Raw genomic sequence first — 19,718 nt, forward strand, 5'->3', positions numbered from 1 at the left:
TCTTCTCTCTATTCTTTCTTTCTTCTCTTCTTTCTTATCTTTCTTTCTTTCTTTCTTTCTTCTCTTCTTTCTTTTTCTTTCCTTTCTTCTCTTTCTTTTCTTTCTTTCTTTCTTTCTTTCTTTCTTTCTTTCTTTCTTTCTTTCTTTCTTTCTTTCTTTCTTTCTTTCTTTCTTTCTTTCTTTCATTCTTTCTTTCTTTCTTTCTTTCTTTCTTCTTCTTCTCTCCACATCCGGTGATGTTCAAGGCTTACTTCTTGGCTCTGCACCCAGGGAATCACTCTTGGTGATGTTCAGAGGACCGTATGGGTTGCCAGGAATTGAACCCAGGTGGGCCACGTGCAAGGCAGGAACCCCACCCGCTGTGTTACTGCTCGGACCTCACACTCATTTCTTTTGGGGAATGTCCATGCAGTGGAGTTACTGGGTGCTGGGTAGGGGTATAAACTTGAGGGGTGGGACATGATGCACCCCAGGGCATGTCAGCCCACCCTGTGCTCCTGCTCAAGCCATGTCTGAGCGAGGGCGTGTGCAGTGTGGGTGTGGCCATCCCTTAGCAGCTGTCAGGTGGGAGAGAAGGTGGAGAACCTCAGCCGGCTCCTGTGCTCTGGATCTCGATGAGAACAGGACGTCCCCTGAGCGCTCCTGGGAGCCAGCTCAGCAAGGAGGCTTCTTCCTCCTCCCTAGGGGTCTCCAGGCAGCCTGGGCATGGGCACTGCTGCCGCCGGGCCTTGTACAGGGTCCTGTGTATGGCAGAGCCGCGGGGCAGAGACAGATGTTTCCCGCTAATAGAGCAGCTCAGGGTCCCACGGGGCCCAGCCAGCATCCCCAGGGAGGGACCTGGGCCTCTTCTCCCTGCAGAGGGATGTGGGACAGGCGTGGGCATTGGCATATGGTCTCTGGTCAGTAGTGGACACCCGCAGCTGGCATAGTGTGAGGCAGACATGGTGGGGAGGCTGGGTGGGGCCTGGCGGGTCTGGATCTGGGTTTGGATCTGGTGAGGGGGTGTGAACGCTTACAGGAGGTGCCGGGGCAGCTTGGTGGATGTGACGTGATGGGGGACCCTCTGGAGGTGGGGTGCAGGCCCTCGGGGTCACTCTCCACAGCCCCTGTCTTTGCTTTTGCACTGTTCGGGGGCTCCCTCTGCATCTGGGTCTCCTCCCCAGCTGCTCCCGGCTGGGGTGGCAAGAGTCGGGAGCACTTAGAGCCAGTCGTGCCTGAGAACCCCAACCCCTCACCCCCACCGTGGTCGGTCACCTCCTCCGGAATCAGCAGACGGCAGAGTCGGGCTGGGCAGGGTGCAGGCAGGCGCAGGCAGGGCCAGCGGGGGCCCTTTCCCCCAGGTGTCCAGGCTTGCCCTGCTGGTAAACTGTCCAGGTAGAGCAGAAGTGACCACGGCCAGTAGCTCGGTCACTCCTCTAGAATGTCCGCAGAGTGTCCACCCCGTGCCGGATACCCCCAGACTGAGGGTGCGGAGAGACGGAGCGGGGCAGGGAGCTGGCCGGGCGGGCCCGAGGCCCCGGGACCAGCTCCCACTCCCCCAGCCTGAGACATTCCCGTGGATGCCTCCTGGGCCAGGTCGGAGGTCACTGTGCAGGGCAGGGACATTCCGGGCTCAGTGGGGTGTGACAGCTGGGCGGAGGCTGCTCAGTGCTCTGGAACATTCCACTCTGCCTGTAGAGGAGCTGGCTATGCTGGGCAGCCTCCCTGCCCCCCACCCCGCCTCCCCACAGAGCCATGGGATGAGGACCTGCACCCCGCTAGCAGGCCTGTGTCCCAGGGTCAGTGCCCCGGGCTGCGGACACTTCGCCTCCTCCCTTAGTGTGGGCCTGGGCACGGGCGTCCCCAGAGTGCAGGGTGCAGTGGCCGCTTCCCCGTTTTGCCTGCTGCAGAGCTTGAAGCCAGGTTTGGGTGTGCCGAAGTGTGTGGCCTGGGGGGCCTGGTGTCCTCTCGCCCCTCTGCGGCCCTCGGTGGGGTCTCCCGGGGTCCTCAAATCCTCACCCTTCTGCTGCTTCCTGGCACGAGCCGCTCCTGAGGCCTCAGCTCAGGAAGGAGCGTGGAAGGTTCACAGTGCGTGAGGAGAGGGGGGCAAAGGCTCAGGGGAGTCCGGGCCTCCTCGTCCTTCACGCCAGACGTTTGTCCTGTGCGGTTGGGTCGCCTTCAGCCCATACGCGCGCTGCTCCCTGCCCCGCGGCTGGTGTTGGGCTGGGGCTGGGGGTCTCGTGTCCTGAGGGCCGGGAGCGAGGCCCTGCCGGCTGCCTCACAGCAACTGGGCCTCAGGCAAGTCCCAGAATACTGGGGGTCTCCTGGGGAGTCCCCTGCATGGAGGTACTGGGGGGCTTGCAGAGTGCCTCCTGCTCTGTAGGCTACTCCCTGGGGTGGGACCACCGGCTGCACGGCGCTCCTTGGTGCCAGGTCTCCTGGGGGCCCTTGTGAGCCCCGTTTGCCACTGGCTCTCTTTCCCCCGTCCTCTGCCGGCAGCTCCTGCTCGGCGCCTCCCCGTCACCCCCGAGTGTCCCGAGCTGGGGCGGGCACTTTGCCTTCTCCTGCCCTGGCACGGCTAGTACAGCTGTCTCTTCCAGAATCCTCAAAACTGCTTGGTGGCAGGCAAAGCCCTGCCAGTCCTTTGCCCTCCTTCTCATCTTGAGGGTCCCCGGGCATCCGGCTCTGGCCTGCAGTGCTCAGAGCATGCAGGGAAAGGGCGGAAGCGGCTGGGCCAGGGCAGGTCAGAAACATCCTCTCTCAGAGCACACGTGTCAGTGGGTTGGTGTGTGCTCCCGGGCTGTGCGGCCACCGCCAGCATGTTTCCTAGAAGAGATGCTCCTTCCTTCCCCCTCCTTCCTCCCTCCCTCCTTCCCTTCTTCCCTCCCTCCCTCCTCCCTTCATCCCTCCTTCCTCCTTTTCTTCCTTTCTTTTCCCTTTTTCCCTTCCTCCCTCCCTCCCTCCCTCCTTCCCTCCCTCCTTCCCTTCTTCCCTCCCTCCCTCCTCCCTTCATCCCTCCTTCCTCCTTTTCTTCCTTTCTTTTCCCTTTTTCCCTTCCTCCCTCCCTCCCTCCCTCCTTCCCTCCCTCCCTCCCTCCTTCCCTCCCTCCCTCCCTCCCTCCCTCCTTCCTTCCTTCCTTCCTTCCTTCCTTCCTTCCTTCCTTCCTTCCTCCCTCCCTCCCTCCCTCCCTCTCTCCCTTCCTCCTCCTCCCTCCCTCCCTCCCTCCCTCCCTCCCTCCCTCCCTCCCTCCCTCCCTCCCTCCCTCCCTCCCTCCCTTCCTTCCTTCCTTCCTTCCTTCCTTCCTTCCTTCCTTCCTTCCTTCCTTCCTTCTTCCCTCCCTCTTTCCCTTCCTCCTCCTCCCTCCCTCCCTCCCTTCCTCCCTCCCTCCCTCCCTTCCTTCCTTCCTTCCTTCCTTCCTTCTTCCCTCCCTCTCTCCCTTCCTCCTCCTCCTCCTCCCTCCCTCCCTCCCTCCCTCCCTCCCTCCCTCCCTTCCTTTCTTCCTTCCTTCCTTCCTTCCTTCCTTCCTTCCTTCCTTCCTTCCTTCCTTCCTTCCTCCCTTTCTCCCTTCCTCCTCCTCCCTCCCTCCCTCCCTCCCTCCCTCCCTCCCTCCCTCCCTCCCTCCCTCCCTCCCTCCCTCCCTCCCTTCCTTCCTTCCTTCCTTCCTTCCTTCCTTCCTTCCTTCCTTCCTTCCTCCCTCCCTCCCTCCCTCCCTTCCTCCCTTCCTCCCTTCCTCCCTCCCTCCCTTCCTCCCTCCCTCCCTCCCTTCCTTCTTTTTCAATATTTATTGGTATGCCTGGAACAAAGGAATCAAAAATGATGTGAATATACACCTCGCTGGGCTGGAGCGATAGCACAGCTGGTAGGGCATTTGCCTTGCCCGCAGCTGACCGAGGTTCGATTCCTCCGTCCCTCTCGGAGAGCCCATCAAACTACCGAGAGTATCTCGCCTGCACGGTAGAGCCTGGCAAGCTACCCATGATGTATTCGACATACCAAAAACAGTGACAATGAGTCTCACGATGGAGACGTTACTGATGCCCGCTCGAGCAAATCTATGAGCAATGGGATGACAGTGATAGTGACAGTGACATGGCTCACCTAGAGGAGCCCCGAGCTCATGGAATGACACCAGGTCAACAGCAGCATCTTCATACCTCACATGGGGTTGTTGGACGTGAGTCCTGGACACTAGTAGGAGAATTGTTGATCTAAATGCATTTCCCCCTTTCCCTGCATGCATCTTCTTCTAGCAGTCTCTGTGTGTGTATATGTGTGTGTATGTGTTTGTGTGTATGTGTGTTTGTATGTATGTGTGTATGTGCTTGTGTGTATGTGCATGTGTGTGTATGTTTGTGTGTATGTGTCCATGTGTGTGTGTTTGTGTGTATGTGTGTATGTGTGTGTGTATATTTGTATGTATGTGTGCATATGTGTGTATATGTGTGTGTGTGCGTGTGCCTGTCTGTCTTGCTGGGTAAGGAGAGAGAATGAGAAACATTCCTAGTCTAAGCTGATAGTACTTGGGGATTTCACTGTCTTTAGGGGACTCAGCTGCCCCTATTCTCTCCCACTGGGACATCTTGTCTCTGAACCATGGGGGTGGGACCTGGAAGACACTGCCCAAGGTCAGAAGGGGCCCAGTGCAGACCTCCCCCCCACCACATGACTTATGCTTAGTTTCTGACACTGTGAAGGCACATTTCCATAATTATCATTTAGCATTTGGAAGCAGCTATTTTACATTTGGTTTTCTTTGTGGCCAGGAGGGTCTCCCTGTTCGTGCCAATAAAATTTCCATTTAGTCTGGACATCAACCACGGTGATCAAATAAATAAATAAATTATTTACTGAAATGGAAGTTCAGCTTACGGTAATAATGCATTAGTTCAGCTAGCCGTGAAGCCTGTTACGGGGCAATAAAACTGCTTTAATTCTCTTCTTAAAAGGTATTTGTCAGTAACCTACACATGACCTTGAGCTGATCAGTTTTCAGAGCTGACACTGCAGGAGGGGATGTAAGGAGAGAGAAAAGAAGAACCTTTTTACTCTTTTTTTTTTAAGATACCCTGATTTTAAGTAATTGCCAGAAAATAGGTATGTTCATTCTCATAGCTAGCAGGAGAGAGATGGAAATATATCCTGCATTTTCTTTAATCATTAAAGACCTGACCTTGAGACTCTTTTAAAAATTAAGCATTTATTTCACAGATATGTAAATCGGAAAGCTGGCAAGAAAACTTATTTGGATAAGGTTGAGGGGTCACCGTTGCTCAGACTGCCTGTCATTGTGCTTGAGCCTGGAGCCTGGCAGAACCAAGCCGGCTCCTGGTCCTGTCTCTGGCTTTAAAAATGTTGTATTTATGGAGCAGGATCGATTCGAGGTCTCTCAGAGAGGCTGGGATTCTGCTCACGGCCCTTTGCTGACTCAGGTCTCCGGCAGCAAAGAGCAACAAGCAAGTACATGAATTATGGCTTCAACGTGCTCTTATCTAGGCCTGGATTAGAGAATGTCTGCTTTGATTAAAGCTATTAGAGCCAGAAGCAAGTGGAAAAATATGTCGGAAATTTGCAAGTCATGCATTTTATCACCGGAACCCCAAGGAAGCCAATATTTTAATTTTTATACCATGGAAGACAAGTGACGGGTATTGACCAGAACCATTTAAACTACTTCCTCCCCAGCTGCGTGGGTCGAGATGGTAAGAAATCTGATAAGAAGAGACTTGTTCGAGACATACTTTTACTCACTCTAGCCTCTACCTTGCTGCAAAAAATATTATTTTAGTTCTTTTAACCTCTTATTGCAGCAGAAATTATTTTTTCTTGTTGCTTGTTTGCTTTTTGTATTTTGGGGCCAGACCTGGCAGTGCTCAGGTGCTACTCCTGCCTTTGTGCTCGGAATCACTCCCGGTGATGCTTAAATCACAGCACGTAATCACACGGTCAAGGCAAATGCCTTAAACCCTTTCCTACCTCTCCGACCCTCAGAAACTCTTTTTCTTTTCTCTTTTTGAACCACACCTGATGGTGGGTGCTCAGGGCTCACCCCTGGCAGGGCTTGGGAGACCATATAGGGTGCTGGGAATTGAACCCATATCTGCCTCATGTGAGGTAAGCACTCTACCTCCTGTACTATCTCTCCAACCCCCTACCCTCCAAAATTATTATTATTATTATTTTGCTTTATGGGTCACACTTGGCAATGCAGAGGGGTTACTCCTGGCTCTGCACTCAGGAATCACCCCTGGCGGTGCTCAGAGGACCATATGAGATGCTGGGAATCGAACCCGGGTCGGCCACGTGCAAGGCAAACGCCCTACCCGCTGTACTATTGCTCCAGCTCCACCAAAAAGTATTTATGTGATTTATGTGAAGAAAGGGTTGGGGAGTGGATTCCCAATTAAGAGTGAACCTAGACCCACTTCTGCCGGCTGAGCCCTCTGGTCTCAGAGCCGGAGAAGAAGGCCTGAACATGGACTGCACATGTGAACTGATCTAAGTCAAGTGCCAGGGAGAGCTGGGGCTGTTTCCTGTCCCCTAGAAAGCTGCTCTCAGCAGTCTCACCACACTTTGGCGGCTGCTAGTTGACATTCTTGAAATGGTCTGTCCTACTGATCTTCTGAGGCGTAGTCATCAAATCCCTCTGCGCCTGCACTTCAGGGTGACCTGGGGCTCCGAGCGGGAGATTCTTTGAGATCTGGACTGAAGGCAACAGGAGCTGGGGAGGGTTCAACCCTGAGACCCCTGGGCTTGGCCCTCCTGAACACACTTCCTGGCAAAGCGTTTTCCTTTGGTCTCTTTTTCAGTCTTGCCTCCTTCCCTCTGCAGATGGGTCTTGTTTATGTTTCCATCAGCACCCTGTCTCTCCCCCAAGCCTGCTCTCTGAAATCTCTAGTTCTCTCCAGCCGTCAGCTCTGCCTCTCCCCATCCCCAAGTGTGCTGAGCTGGGAGTTGTCTTGGAGCCGAGGGGGTGCTGCCTCGGTCTGGAAGCAGAAACTTGGCCGCAGTTAATGTCAGTCTCCCGTACTGTGGCTAATGGCTTGCGTGGGACAGATCGCCATGACACCCGGCATGCTCCTTGTCTAGCAGGTGGCAGATATGCATTGATCAATACGTGATATTCTGCTGACCCTTTGCAATGGGGCCTGAACACTTACCCGTTGGATGAGCCTCCCAGGTGTGGTCGGAAACTGCTCATCAGAATTAACCTTCCCGCAACCCCTCTCCTCCGCAAAGTAGGTTTTCCCATATTTTCCTCCGTCCCCTGAATTTATTTAGTTGTCTGGTGGCCACACCCCGAACTCAGGGCCTACTTCTGCTGGGTGAATGGAGGAACCTTGTGGTGATTGGGTTTGAACCTGGGTTGAACCTGGGTCTCCAGCGCCCAAAGCACGCACTCCAGCCCTTTGAGCTAAGTCCCGGTCCCCTTCCCACTGAGATTTTTAAGCACTGAAGTTTTAACATGCCAGGTCGTTGAAAGATTAGCTAGAGAATAGAGCTGTCGCTACATACAGGCTTTCTGCACTGCTCTGCGGGCTGGGCCCAGTCAGCTGGCGAAGGAGCCTGGATCGGGGCTGTATAGAGCTAGAGTGGAGAGCGGGGGTGGCATGCAGATCTCTGAAATCCTGATTCCTTCGTCCGTCTCGTGCCCATCAGTGGAAGCTCATGGCCTAGGGGAGCTGTGTTTACATCTCTGACGGTGAAAGTCGGTGACGTTTGCTGCCAATGGGCCCTGCTGAGCAAGAAGCGAAGCACATGATTTGTTCGGTATCAGCGGGGAACGGGAGTGTAGGGAGAACACCCCCAAATTCTTGACGTTTGCCCTGGTGGTCCCAAGAGTCCTCAAGGGGCCTGTGGCATAGACTCACTGTGTGGCCCAACAACGTTGATTTTGCAAGTCTGGGGGACGGCCCGGGACATGCCTGGAGCAGGCCGAGTGACGGGCTAATTAGAAGCCGGCAGACAGCGGGGTGGAGGGTTTGGCTGAGGATAATAGCTTGTTTGTTAATTGCCAACACCAGATTTTCTGGGCAATTAGATGTTTGGCTTCGTCCAAGACCTTCTGTGTGGCTGGACACATAAGCACGGGCCTTCCAGGTTGCAGCAGAAAGAAGGTACCACTCTCTGTTCCATCCCAAGGGCTGAGGGCAGGGGCACCTCTTGCCAACTGGGAGAAGGACCATCTGGCTGGGCCTGTGGGCGGGAGAGGCCGAGTTCCCCCTGATTGAATGGACAGGGGGATCTTTGTACTCGGAAATGGGGGTTAGCAGGTGGCCAAAGGCCAGACTTCTTTCTAATTTCCAGAGCGCTAAGCAGAGCCTGCGAATAGGAATCAGAAACGGCATCTCATCGCAGATGGACAGTTGGTTAAAAAATTTTTCTTTTTATTCTTGGGAAGCGAACATCACAGCATTTGCTACTTGAATCCTGGCGAGTGGATTAAATGGGATTACATACATTTACAGTACTGTGGGCCCATCACCACTGTGTTTCGGAACCTTTGTTATACTCACGAGAAACGGCCCATGAAGCAAGAACTGCCTGTTTCTCACTCTCCTTGGCCCTGGTAACCTCAGATCTACTTTTTGTCTCTGTGGATTTGCCTATTCTGGATGTTGCAGGGGAAATAGATTTTTGTTACCCTTTTGAAGCAGAGTAAGCTTCCGCTGCAGGCCTAGGTCACTATTATCCATTTAGAGGTCATGGGACATGGGGGTTGCTCTCACTTTTTAGTAGTTATGAATAAGGTTCATAAAGTTATGAATAATCCTTGCACCAATCTGAATGTGGATTCCCATTCCTGGTTCTCTGGGGTAGATACTAAGGAGTGAGTTTGGAGGTCTTATAAGACCATCTATCTTTGACTTGGAGAACCTGAAAATCTTTCCCTAATGATTGTACAGTTTGGCATTTCTGCCAGCTATAGTATACATGGGTGTTAATTTCTCCACTTCTTTTAAACATTTGTTCTTACCCTTTGTTTTCAATTCTAGCCATCCTAGTAGGAGAGAAATTCTATCTCCTTGTGGCTTTGGGTTGCATGTCCAGAATGACTAATAATATTTGTCTTTTTATGGGACTTTTTTTCGGGGGGGGGGTCACACCCAGCAATGCAAAGGGGTTACTCCTGTCTCTGCACTCAGGAATTACTTCTGGTGGTGCTTGGGGGACCATATGGGTTGCTGGGAATCAAACCCGGGTCGGCCGTGTGGAGGGAAACACCCTACCCGCTGTGCTATCGCTCCAGCCCCTTTCTGGGCCTTTCTGGAGTGCATTGGCCAACTGTATGGAAAAGATGTTGAATTTGTTTTGGGGTGTAGGGAGCGGTTGGTGGTCAGGAACTATTCCTGGTTCTGTGCTCAGGGGGACCCTATGAGGGGCCAGGGATTGAACCCGAGTTGACCATAGGCAAGGTAGACCCCAACAATGTTGAATTCGTTTGCTGGACAGTTGTTGGTTGTTTTTGTTGCTGCTATTGCTTGTTTGTCTCTGTACTCACCGGCCCCAGAACCTTTCTGCCTGAGGTTGGAGTTGAACCTTGTAGAGGTTCAAAGGGCAGTGGAGGTCCAAAGGTGGGGGAGACCACCCATGTTAAGTCTTCCGGAGAATAGGACACTGCGGATTTGAGGCTTCGCATTCACACCCACCCTCTACCCCCCTCCTGCTTCCCCACACTGAGTAACCGCCTTCAGCCTGCGGGGCTTCCTGTCTCAGGATGCTGTTGGGGTCGCACCAGCAGCAGGAGAGGGCGGTGGAGTGCAGGGTTAGTCCATAGGCACAGAGACAGTGGAACCACTCTGGTGCCTCCTGGGGAGCAGATGTGCCTTTCTGGACAGTCCCACCCTTGACTGTTGCTTTGGCAATGGCCCGTTTGTCTCGACAGGGCCACACACTCAGTGGAGCAGGATTTGCAGCTCCCCCCAGAGGGCACCTGACTTGCATAGGGCCCTGGGTCGGCCCCTGCAGGGAGTGCTGACAGCTCCACCTCTGCCAGTCCTGGACAGTGGGCAGAGAGAGCACTGGGGCCTCCTGGCATTGACCGGCGAGAGTGTGTCTCATCCTCGGGTACCCTTTTCTGATTCGGGATGGGGCACACAAATATTATTCAGAGTGATGGACTGAACAACCTTGGTGCTTTTTGCCATTGGGTCTTCTATGGCTTGACCTCGGCTGGGTCCTGGGCCCCAGAAGGGAGTCTTTTTGCTGGGTGTTTCCTACTGTGTGGCCACGTCCTTTCCACATCCCCGTGTGAGAAAATCGGATGTAGCCACAGAGCAAGGGAATTCTTGCTGAATCTTTCACTCCTGTGTTGGCCCCCACCATCGGGGTGGTTGACCTTTCCGCAGAAAAGTCTGCATGTGGGTATTTGCACACGGTCTTGGGCAGCTGCGGGCTGCTCGGGCCACACGGGACAGAGGGACAGAGTGACAGACAGCTTGAGTGGGGGAGGGCCAGCCTCCTGGCTCTGAGGGGAGGGAGGTGCCTGGCGGGGGTGGCAGGAGAAAGACCCAGGGCACAGTGGGCTATGGGTACAGACACTCGCCTTGGCTGCCTCAGCTCTGCCGTGCCCCCACTCTAGGGCCCCAGCGCCCCCTCCCCCGACACACACACCAGTTTCTGCCTGGGTCCTCCCTTTCCATTTCTAAGGAGTGTACTTCGTCTTTCCTTGCAGAAACGGCCCCCACATCTGCATACTCATCCCCAGCCCGGAGCCTCGGGGACACAGGAATCACACCTCTGTCGCCTTCCCATATTGCGGTAAGACGTGTGCATGTGTGTGTAATGCATACATATATGCACTCGTGTGCACATGCACACATGTATGCATGTGCTCATACATGTGCACGAGTGTCTACATGTGTACCGATGCACATTTGCATGTGTAGATAGGGATGCATGTGTTCACGTATGAGCATATATGTGTGTCTGTATGTGTGTGTACTGATTGTCTCGGTCTTCTAGGTGTAAGGATGCACGTGTGTACAGAGGTGCGCCTATGTGCACATGTGTGTAGGCGTATGTGTATACATGTGTGTACCTATGCATGCAGATTGCCCTGGCTTTCTGGGTTGTCCCTCATGGCCGAGCAGCCCCTCACATTCATGGGGGGGCGGGGCACAGTTGTTTTGGAAGAGGAGCAGTTGGGAGCCACCAAAGGTAGGAAGTACCGACCCCCACTGTCCTGTTTGGCCCTGAACATGCCTCCTCCCTCAGCCGTGAGAGCTCAGAGGTGCTGCCCCTCAGACCAGTTCCTGTGGCTTTCAGCCTGCACCCGCTGCTACTCTGCTACTTGGAGTCCCTCTGCTACTTGGAGTTCTGTCAGAGAATGTCCGCACTGCTAACGCATTGCCGCCTGTGAAGCAACCCGTGTTCTTAAGCCACAACCAAGTGTGCGTCACCAGTGGTCCATGACGGCCGCATGTCGAGAAGCTCGGCCTGGCCTGAGGCACAGGTCTCCCGAGCTCAGGCGTGCTGGGCTGGACCTGGCATGCTCCTGAGACTGAGCCCGCCTCCCAGTGCAACAAGCACGTGGCGTGGCCACCTGGGAGGTCCCCGGGCACAGCTGGCGGAGTGTCCTGACCTAGAGGTCACTCGTGTCTCTGCAGAATGATGCCGACCCCAGTGTGTCAGAGCAGCCATCATTCCTGGTGGTGGTGGCCATCGACTTTGGGACCACGTCCAGCGGCTACGCCTACAGCTTCACCAAGGAGCCGGAGTGCATCCACGTGATGCGGTGAGAGCCTCAGGGCGGCGACTTCGGACAGGCCAGGGGACAGGCGGGGATGGACAGGCACGGGTCCTGACCTAGATATACCTGGTCTTTCTCTCAGAGCCCGGGCCAGGTTCAGGTGTGGTTCAGAGCAGGGCGCACAAGGGACGCGCACGCCCGGCTGCTGGACTCCGGTGTCCAGCCTGGGTGACCGGGAAGACGGCACCCGCGAAGAGGTGCCCCCCACTGCTCGTGTGACCTTAGGCAGCTGCTGGACCTTTGAAGCCAGCAGTTTCCAGGCCAGTCGGCTGTTGGCAGGTGGACACGGGTCGAAAGCCGCTCGGGAAGGCGCCTTTGTGGCTGTGCCACGGGAGGTGCCCCTGCCCGGTGCTGGCTCAGGGCCCGATGCAGGGCTGCAGGCCCAGGGGCAGCTCCCTGAGCAGAGGAAGTCGGGGTGTCAGCAGCAGGCGCAGAAGCACCATGCCAGAGGATAAGCAGCGCGGGGTGTGAAGGGCACCTTGGCGGGGGCCTGGGTCTCCCCACCTGCACCCAGCAGCCCCCAGCCCCTCCCACACATCTGCTCGGGAAGAATCACCGGGCAGGGCGGGTCAGCAGGCAGGCTCTGGGCTACCCAGGCACTGTGTTAAGAGACAAGGTTGTAAAGACCGTCACCCCGACCTCCCAAGCCAAGGATGACCCTGAGGATACGTTATTCTGGGCTTTGTCGTCCCGTGGGCTGACAGAGAAGGGTTCATCACCCGTGCCTTCGCTTGTTGGCAGGCGATGGGAAGGGGGTGACCCCGGCGTGTCCAACCAGAAGACACCCACCACCATCCTGCTGACCCCTGAGCGGAAGTTCCACAGTTTCGGATATGCCGCCAGAGACTTCTACCACGACCTGGACCCCACCGAGGCCAAGCAGTGGCTGTACCTGGAGAAGTTCAAGATGAAGCTGCACACCACGGGGGTAAGTGCATGTGTGTGTGTGTGTGTGTGTGTGAGAGAGAGAGAGTGTGTATACATGCATGTGTGTGTGTGTGTATTTATGTGTGTGTGCATGTGTGAGTATATACATGTATATGTGTACGTGTGCATATATGTCAGTGTGTGTGCATGTGTGTGTATGTGTCAGTGTGTATATGTGTATGTATGTGTGTATGTGTGTATACATATGTGTATGCATGTATGTGTGTATGTATGTATCTGTGTGCATGTGTTTGTGCATGCGTTTGTGCATGTGTGAGCCTTTCCCAGGCAGTGCTCTGGTTCTCCAACCATGGTGCTGGGCTGGGGGGACCCGGGCTTCTCCACTGCAGAAGCAGACTCCATTTACCCGGGTTTTTAGAAATGGGAGCATGTGGTGCTTGCTGATATACGAGTGGTCACCGAAGAGCGTTTCAGGACTTGGTTGCTGCGGGACGTCACTGGTGGCTTTGGGGGTGGGTGGTCTTGCTGTGCTTTCTGGGGTTGCTTGACGTGAGGGGTGGGAGATGAAGGGACCCTAAAAGGGGGCACCAGGGCACTTGGGAGCTTGTTGCAAAGTTTGAAGGTATTTGTTAGTAGCTGGACCTGTAAGTGTGTGTGTGTATGTGTGTGTGTGTGTGTGTGTGTGTGTGTGTGAGTGTGTGCATACACAAAATATCTAAAATCAGGAACTTGCCAAGCAGTCCTGCGCCCAGCAAGTCAGCGAGGTGTCCTCCCTGCAGCCTCGGAGAAAGGCCGGAGGCTAGGTCCCTCCACAACTGTTTGCTCCCTGTGAGCCTCCTCACCTCCGTACTCAGAGGTGGAGGGTGGCCACGGCGTGAAGGCCACAGGCTCGGGGGGCCTGGCCGCCCGCTCGGAAACCTTGCCTCTTGCAGCCTTGCAGGAGTAGGTGGGGCGCGGGCTCTCTGAGCCAGGTTTCACTGGGGCCCCGTGAGCAGGGGAGTGGGGGCCCCTTCACAGGGGTGAGGACTCGCCCGCCGGGGCCCCTGCTGGCCCCTCCTGAGCGCTGGGTCATGGCTGGCTTCCCTCTTTATGGCTTCCATTTGTCTGCCCGCTAAGTGGTCACAGACAGATGTTCTGGGAGCCCCGGCAGCCAGCCCCCGCCCTCCCGGGCTCTGTGCTCATCCAAGAAGCAGTTCCCCTCCCCCACCCCGCGCTCCCTCCCCCCACGCCCAGTGGGGCTCAGTGCCGGGCAGCAGCTGGGAGCAGGTGGGGCAAAGGAGGGTGCCTTGGCCGAGCTGCAGAGGTGCCACCAGCAGGATGACTAATGGGCTCTGCCTGGCTGGCACCAGCTGATGCCCCTTCGTACCCCAGGGCAAAGCCTGATCAGCAGCTCATCAGCTAAGCGGGGGACCCCTAATTCCTTGGCAGTCGGGACCTTGCCCAAGACAGAAGACTTGGGAGCAACTTCTTCCTGATATTTGCCCCCTCTCTGCCCATCTGTACCCTCTAGGGATTTTCTTAGCATTAAAAACCATCTAGGGCCGGAGTCATAGTACAACGGGTAGGGCATTTGCCTTGCATGCAGCCAACCCAGGTTCAATTCCCAGTATCCCCCAAGCACCGCCAGGAGTAATTCCTGAGTGCAGAGCCAGGAGTAACCCCTAAGAATTGCTGGGTGTGACTCAAAAAGCAAAAAGCAAAAAAAAAAAAACCCTAAAAAAATAATTGATCTCCATTATTTGTGGAATGGAACCAAGCCCCCCTGACCCGGCCTCGTGTCACTTTGAATGCCCGAGGTCCACCACTACTCTCGCAGCTGCTACAGCTTCCAGCGGAGGAGAGGATGGGGTGTAGACTGGGCAGGGCAAGCCCTGGGTGGAGGGGCTTCTGTTCCGATGTCTGGGGATGGGAGGCTGCACGTCTGATTAGCATGACGGGGCAGCGAGCTGGTGTGCCGTCGTCGCCTTCATTAGGGGGCTTCCTGAGGGTGACCGTGCATGTCCGAGTGTGGAAATAGCAGGTAAGTGGCTTCTGTAGCAGAGCCAGCAGCTGCTGCTTCTCTGTTCCTGGGCTCTGGCTCTGGCTGAAATCCATGTCTGCCCCCAGAGGGTGAGGGAGAGATGGAGGGGGGGAGGAGGGGAGAGGGGGGGCAATGATGTAGGAGCCACTTTCCATAGCATAGCATTGAGGCGGAAATGGAGCAGGGGAGAGAGAGAGAGAGAGACAGAGAGAGAGAGAGAGAGAGAGAGAGAGAGAGAGAGAGAGAGGCGGGGGGGGGGAGAGGGAGAGGGAGAGAGGGAGTGAGCTGTAGGATGAGGGTGAGAGGGAGGGGCTAGCCAGGGCCTTATGCTGCAGGCTGGTTGGGGGGCACCTCCCGGTCTGCCCTCAGACATCAGGACCCCCAGGCCCCGAGCAGCAGTTCCCACCCAGGAGATATCTCTCGCCCACCTGCTCTCACCCTTTGGTCCCCCCCACCCCGCAGGACCTCACCATGGACACTGACCTTTCAGCAGCCAACGGCAAGAAGGTCAAAGCCCTGGAGATCTTCGCTTACGCCCTGCAGTACTTCAAGGAGCAGGCGCTGAAGGTAGGAGGTGCCAGTGGGGAGTGCTGGGGCGGCTCACGCTACTGGTGAGAGGGCACACAGGCAGCGAGGGAGTGAGGTGCCCTCTCGGACCCCAGAAGACAGCTCCATGGCCGGCCACGTGAGATGGTCCACGTGCGAATGGAGTGGGTGATAAACAGCTGACCACAGTGACTGCAGGTGGTCACCAGGCTCTACCGTTCTGGGAGTGGCCCCCAAACAAGCAAACAAACAACAATAGATATAATTGTCAGGAAAAATAAGCAACTTGCCAGCTCCTCCCCTGAGCCCGTGTAGTTGCGTGTTCTTACATGTGCTTACATGTGCTTTCGTGCTCATGCGTGCTTATGAGCTTACATGTCCTGGAGGAGCAGTGGGTGAGGGGTGCTGAGGTCAGGCTGCATGTTTGCCATGAGCTGTGGGCATGGCGGTGTGGGGGGATGGGGTGGGTAGACTCCAGCGTTCTTGGAGGCTGCTCAGAGCTGGGCCGGCTTGTGTGTTCTCGGTCCTGCCAGCACTTTCGGAGTCTAGAGTGAGTTGGCCCATTTTACAGCCAGGATCCCTGATGCCTGATGCTCAGAGTCTTCTCAGCCCTATTTTTAGTCTTTGCAGGTCAGAGAGAATCCTCTGATGTATCCTCTGGTCCCATGTACCCCCAGGGGCCCGGCTGGTGTGTCTTAACCTTTGCCCCTGCCAGGAAATCTCCCCGTGCCTCATGGACCCCCTGGCAGGGGTAGAGGGCTCCACCAACAGCGATATCTGCTGGGGATGGCCCTGGGCGAGACCCTGGTCCGGATCTGGGACTGTGTCGTGGCCTTGGCAGCCCAGGGCACGCTGGCAGGACCTGGTTTGACTTTGGCACTCTTGAGTTGCGCAGTTGTCCAGAGAACACTGGACATCTCTGAGCTTTAGTTTCCCTTCGGAGAAAAGTGTTCTCAGGACGGGCCCCTCTGCAACAGGGTTCCGGAATGAGCTATGGGAGGTGGCAGGTAGACGCAGAGGGCCTCACACGACTGACAGGGAAGCAAGTGTTCAGAAAATTCTCTCTCCTTCCAGCAACCTTGGGAGCTAGGTATTATCCCCCCATTGCGCAGATTCATAGACTGAGGCCCGGGAGATCCTCAGGTGAGCAGGGAGTAACTGCTGGCATCTCATTGGCCTTCAGGTAGGCTCAGGGAACCAGGGGAACTGGACACCCTGCCCGCTAAATATTCCTTTTGAATTTTTTCTTTGTTTGGGGGCCACATCCGGGGGTAAGCCAGGGTTTACTCCTGGCTCTGTACTCAGGGATCACTCATTCCTGGTGGGACTGGGGGACCATAGGGAGTGTCAGGGACCGAACCTGTGCTGGCCGTGTGCAAGGCAAGCCCCTTCCCCGCTGTGCTGTCTCTTCAGTCTCCGGCTAGCTGACTATTTGCAGACTGGCCTTTGCACCCCACCCCAGGGTCATGATGCAGATGCCCCGCAAAATTCGGGGGCCAGAGACCCTGGGTTCTGGGCCGAGCTTCAGGGGGCCCTGTGCCCAGCAGTCCCCACTGACCCTCTGCGTCTGCGTTTCCTTTGGCTTCAGGAGCTGAGCGACCAGGCGGGCTCGGAGTTTGAGAACTCAGACGTCAGATGGGTCATCACGGTGCCCGCCATCTGGAAGCAGCCGGCCAAGCAGTTCATGAGACAAGCCGCCTACCAGGTGAGGCGCCAGGGCCTGCAGAGCCAGCCCGGGAATCCCGCAGGCAGGGGACCAGGCAGGGGACCAGGCAGGCAGCTTCCCAGGCCAGTTTCCTCCCGGGGGAGGAACAGGGGTCAGCGTCACAGGGGCAGGGGCCGGCCCAGCGTCCCCTCCTATGCTCTGCTTTTCTGGTTTGCGTTTCCACGGCGCCTTCTCCAGGGCTGGCATTTCACAGTGGGGTTCAGAGACTTTTCTCGGGGGGTGACTGGACATGAGGAACGGCTGGGGCAGGAGAGTGTTTGAATCAGAGGGGACTCGGGAGGCCCCCGGCCGTGAAGGGGACCGGTCTGGCGTGGCAGCTCTGTGCCTTAGGCTGGCATCGAGGGCTGTGTGGTTCCGCACACCGCGGGCTTTCAGCAGGCACAGATCAGGTCCAAGGAGGGACCTTCTTCTCTGCACTCTTCTCTGCATTCTCCTTCCTCTCACCACCGTGAGAATCTGCCTCCCTCCACCACGTACCGACCCAAAATAGCTTTGTTTGTGTACGGGTAGAGGAAGAGGGTGGGCGTTGGAGAAAAGCCTTTTTTTTTTTTATAGGAAGGCGCCCAACACAGTGTAGCTGGCTCAGAGATCTCTGCATGCCCGAGACCCCGGTGGTGTCCTGCTATAGTAGCCCTCTCTGGGCATGCTTATCTCTCGGGACTCAGCCCAGGGTTCTAGGTTTTTCTAAGGGAAGCAAGATTTGCGGTTTGCATCTTTGTTTTCTGGTCCTCTCGAAGACTGTAGCAGCACCCATGTAACCAGAGAAAGGGCTGTTTTCTTTTGGGGGGGGTTGGTTGATATTTCTTTCTTTCTGTCTCTGTCTCTCTTTCTCTCTCTTCTTCCTTCCTTTCTTCTTCCTTTCTTTCTTTCTCTCTTCTTTCTTTCTTTCTTTCTTTCTTTCTTTCTTTCTTTCTTTCTCTCTTTCTTTCTTTCTTTCTTTCTTTCTTTCTTTCTTTCTTTCTTTCTTTCTTTCTTTCTTTCTTTCTTTCTCTCTCTCTTTCTTTCCCTTTCTCCTTCCTTCCTTCCTTTCTTTCTTTCTTTCTTTCTTTCTTTCTTTCTTTCTTTCTTTCTTTCTTTCTTTCTTTCTTTCTTTCTTTCTTTCTTTCTTTCTTTCTTTTTCTTTCTTCCTTTCCCTGCAAAATAAAGACATGCCAGAGAGCAGGAGGGCCAGTGACTGCCCGGCAGGGCCTGTGTGTGCAGATTCATGGCCGGGGGTGCTGGCTTGCTGCAGATGGTACTCCTCTCTGAGGACCCACTGTTGTCTGTTTTCTCTTCTTCCTCTTTATTATTACTGTTATTTTGTTGTTGTTGTTTGGGGGGGCCACACCTGGCAGTGTTTAAGAGCTGACTCCTGGCAGGCTCCAGGGACCCATATGGGATGCTGGGGATTGACTGCGTGTGAGGCAAATGCCCCACCTACAATACCTACAGCGCTGTCCTTTTGCACCTTGATTTGAGTCCCTGGTGGTTCTGACGTGATAGGGGCTTATTTGCCGAACAGAGAATGATGGGTTGATGAGTTCCCTCTTTAAAATTCCACTCAGTGCTTCTAAACTATAGCCTATACCAAAGCCAACAGGTGGGTGGGCCACATCCAATCTGGCGAAGGGAGGAGAGCCACGGCCAGTCCCGTGAAGCGCCTAAGAGAAAAAGCAAGTGTGAGCCCTGCACAGGAGCGCTTCCCTCCTGCCTCACTGCGCTCTTGCTTTCTTGCTGGCATTTTGGATTTTTCCCATCTCTGTACTCTGACAGAAACCTTGGCTCCTCCTGACTCTTGAGGAGACCCGCATCACAGGCTGCTCCGGGTCTCCTGCTGCTGACGGTGTAGTCTGGGGCTGGCCAGCCCCCCTCACTGTGTCAGCTCCCTCCTAATAAGCCGTCTTCCCTACATTCTCTCAGTTCTGAGCAAACTGAGCTAGCTGGCCGGCTCCTGACGTGGGAGAGTGTAACTTCCAACAGAGAGCCCGGAGGGTGGGGCATGGGGGTGCCCTTGGGTTGGTGGCCAGCTGCCACATCACCTACATGCGTGAGCGAGGCCACTGGATCCCAGGCTCATGGCTCGGCCTTCGGGGGCGGAACTTCAGCCTTGCAGCAGCCTGGTGCAGGAGGGTTCCTGGCAGTGGGGCAGGAGACGGGGCTCAGGCAGCCTTTTCCGTGGGGCGAGCAGGCCAGGTAGAGCAGCCCAGGGCCTCTGCTCGTGGCCAGTGAAGGAGACAGAACATCTTTCAGAGAGAATGGTTTCATCTGAAAATGCCCGACTCCTCTTCCATCTCGGGCTTGTGGGGCAGCATCGAGCATCTGGGAAAAGCTTCTTCCGCAGGACGCAGCCTCCATACCCTTAGCCCCGTGGCGAGCATTTAGGGGGTTGGGCTTCGGATGTGATTCGGTGGTAGAGTACATGAGAAACCCTGGGTTTGATCCCTGACATTGCAGAAAAGCACCGAGTACTTGGAGAGGGGCAGAGCGAACAGATGGGCCTCCTTCCGAAAAGACCAAACAGACCCAGGCTCACCGGGGGTGGGGTGGTGGCGGGGAGGGAATAGCCCACGGATTCATAGAAGCATCTTGCCTGAAATCCACTTGGGCCCCATATCTGTGAGCCAAGTGATGCTCTGTATGAGCGAGGACCTGGGGACCCAGAGCAGCCACCTGCCTTTGCCTCCCTTTCTGGGCGCACCACGGTGCTGAGTGACTGCAGTGACAACGGAAACAAAGCACAACAGCAGCCCTGGACAGCAGAGCCTGCACAGCTGTTGGCCCTGCGGCTGGAGGCCGGGCCAGCAAGTGCTTCACAGAGTGACCAGCTGTGG

At 55.6% G+C, this 19,718-nt stretch overlaps 1 protein-coding gene across 4 annotated transcripts in view; it reads left to right on the top strand.

Moving 5' to 3' along the window:
- Nucleotides 1-19,718, top strand: part of HSPA12A (heat shock protein family A (Hsp70) member 12A) — a 125,576-nt gene that overhangs the window by 88,396 nt on the left and 17,462 nt on the right. For all 4 annotated transcript variants that reach the window (XM_055119664.1, XM_055119663.1, XM_055119666.1 and 1 more), the window contains 5 exons: nucleotides 10,652-10,737; nucleotides 11,586-11,713; nucleotides 12,470-12,656; nucleotides 15,099-15,203; nucleotides 16,771-16,887. In XM_055119664.1, the coding sequence (XP_054975639.1) occupies nucleotides 10,652-10,737; nucleotides 11,586-11,713; nucleotides 12,470-12,656; nucleotides 15,099-15,203; nucleotides 16,771-16,887 (623 nt within the window). The remainder of the gene's footprint in view (nucleotides 1-10,651; nucleotides 10,738-11,585; nucleotides 11,714-12,469; nucleotides 12,657-15,098; nucleotides 15,204-16,770; nucleotides 16,888-19,718) is intronic.

Source organism: Sorex araneus, chromosome 11 (genome assembly GCF_027595985.1).
Source record: "Sorex araneus isolate mSorAra2 chromosome 11, mSorAra2.pri, whole genome shotgun sequence".
In the NCBI taxonomy this organism is placed as follows: domain Eukaryota; kingdom Metazoa; phylum Chordata; class Mammalia; order Eulipotyphla; family Soricidae; genus Sorex; species Sorex araneus.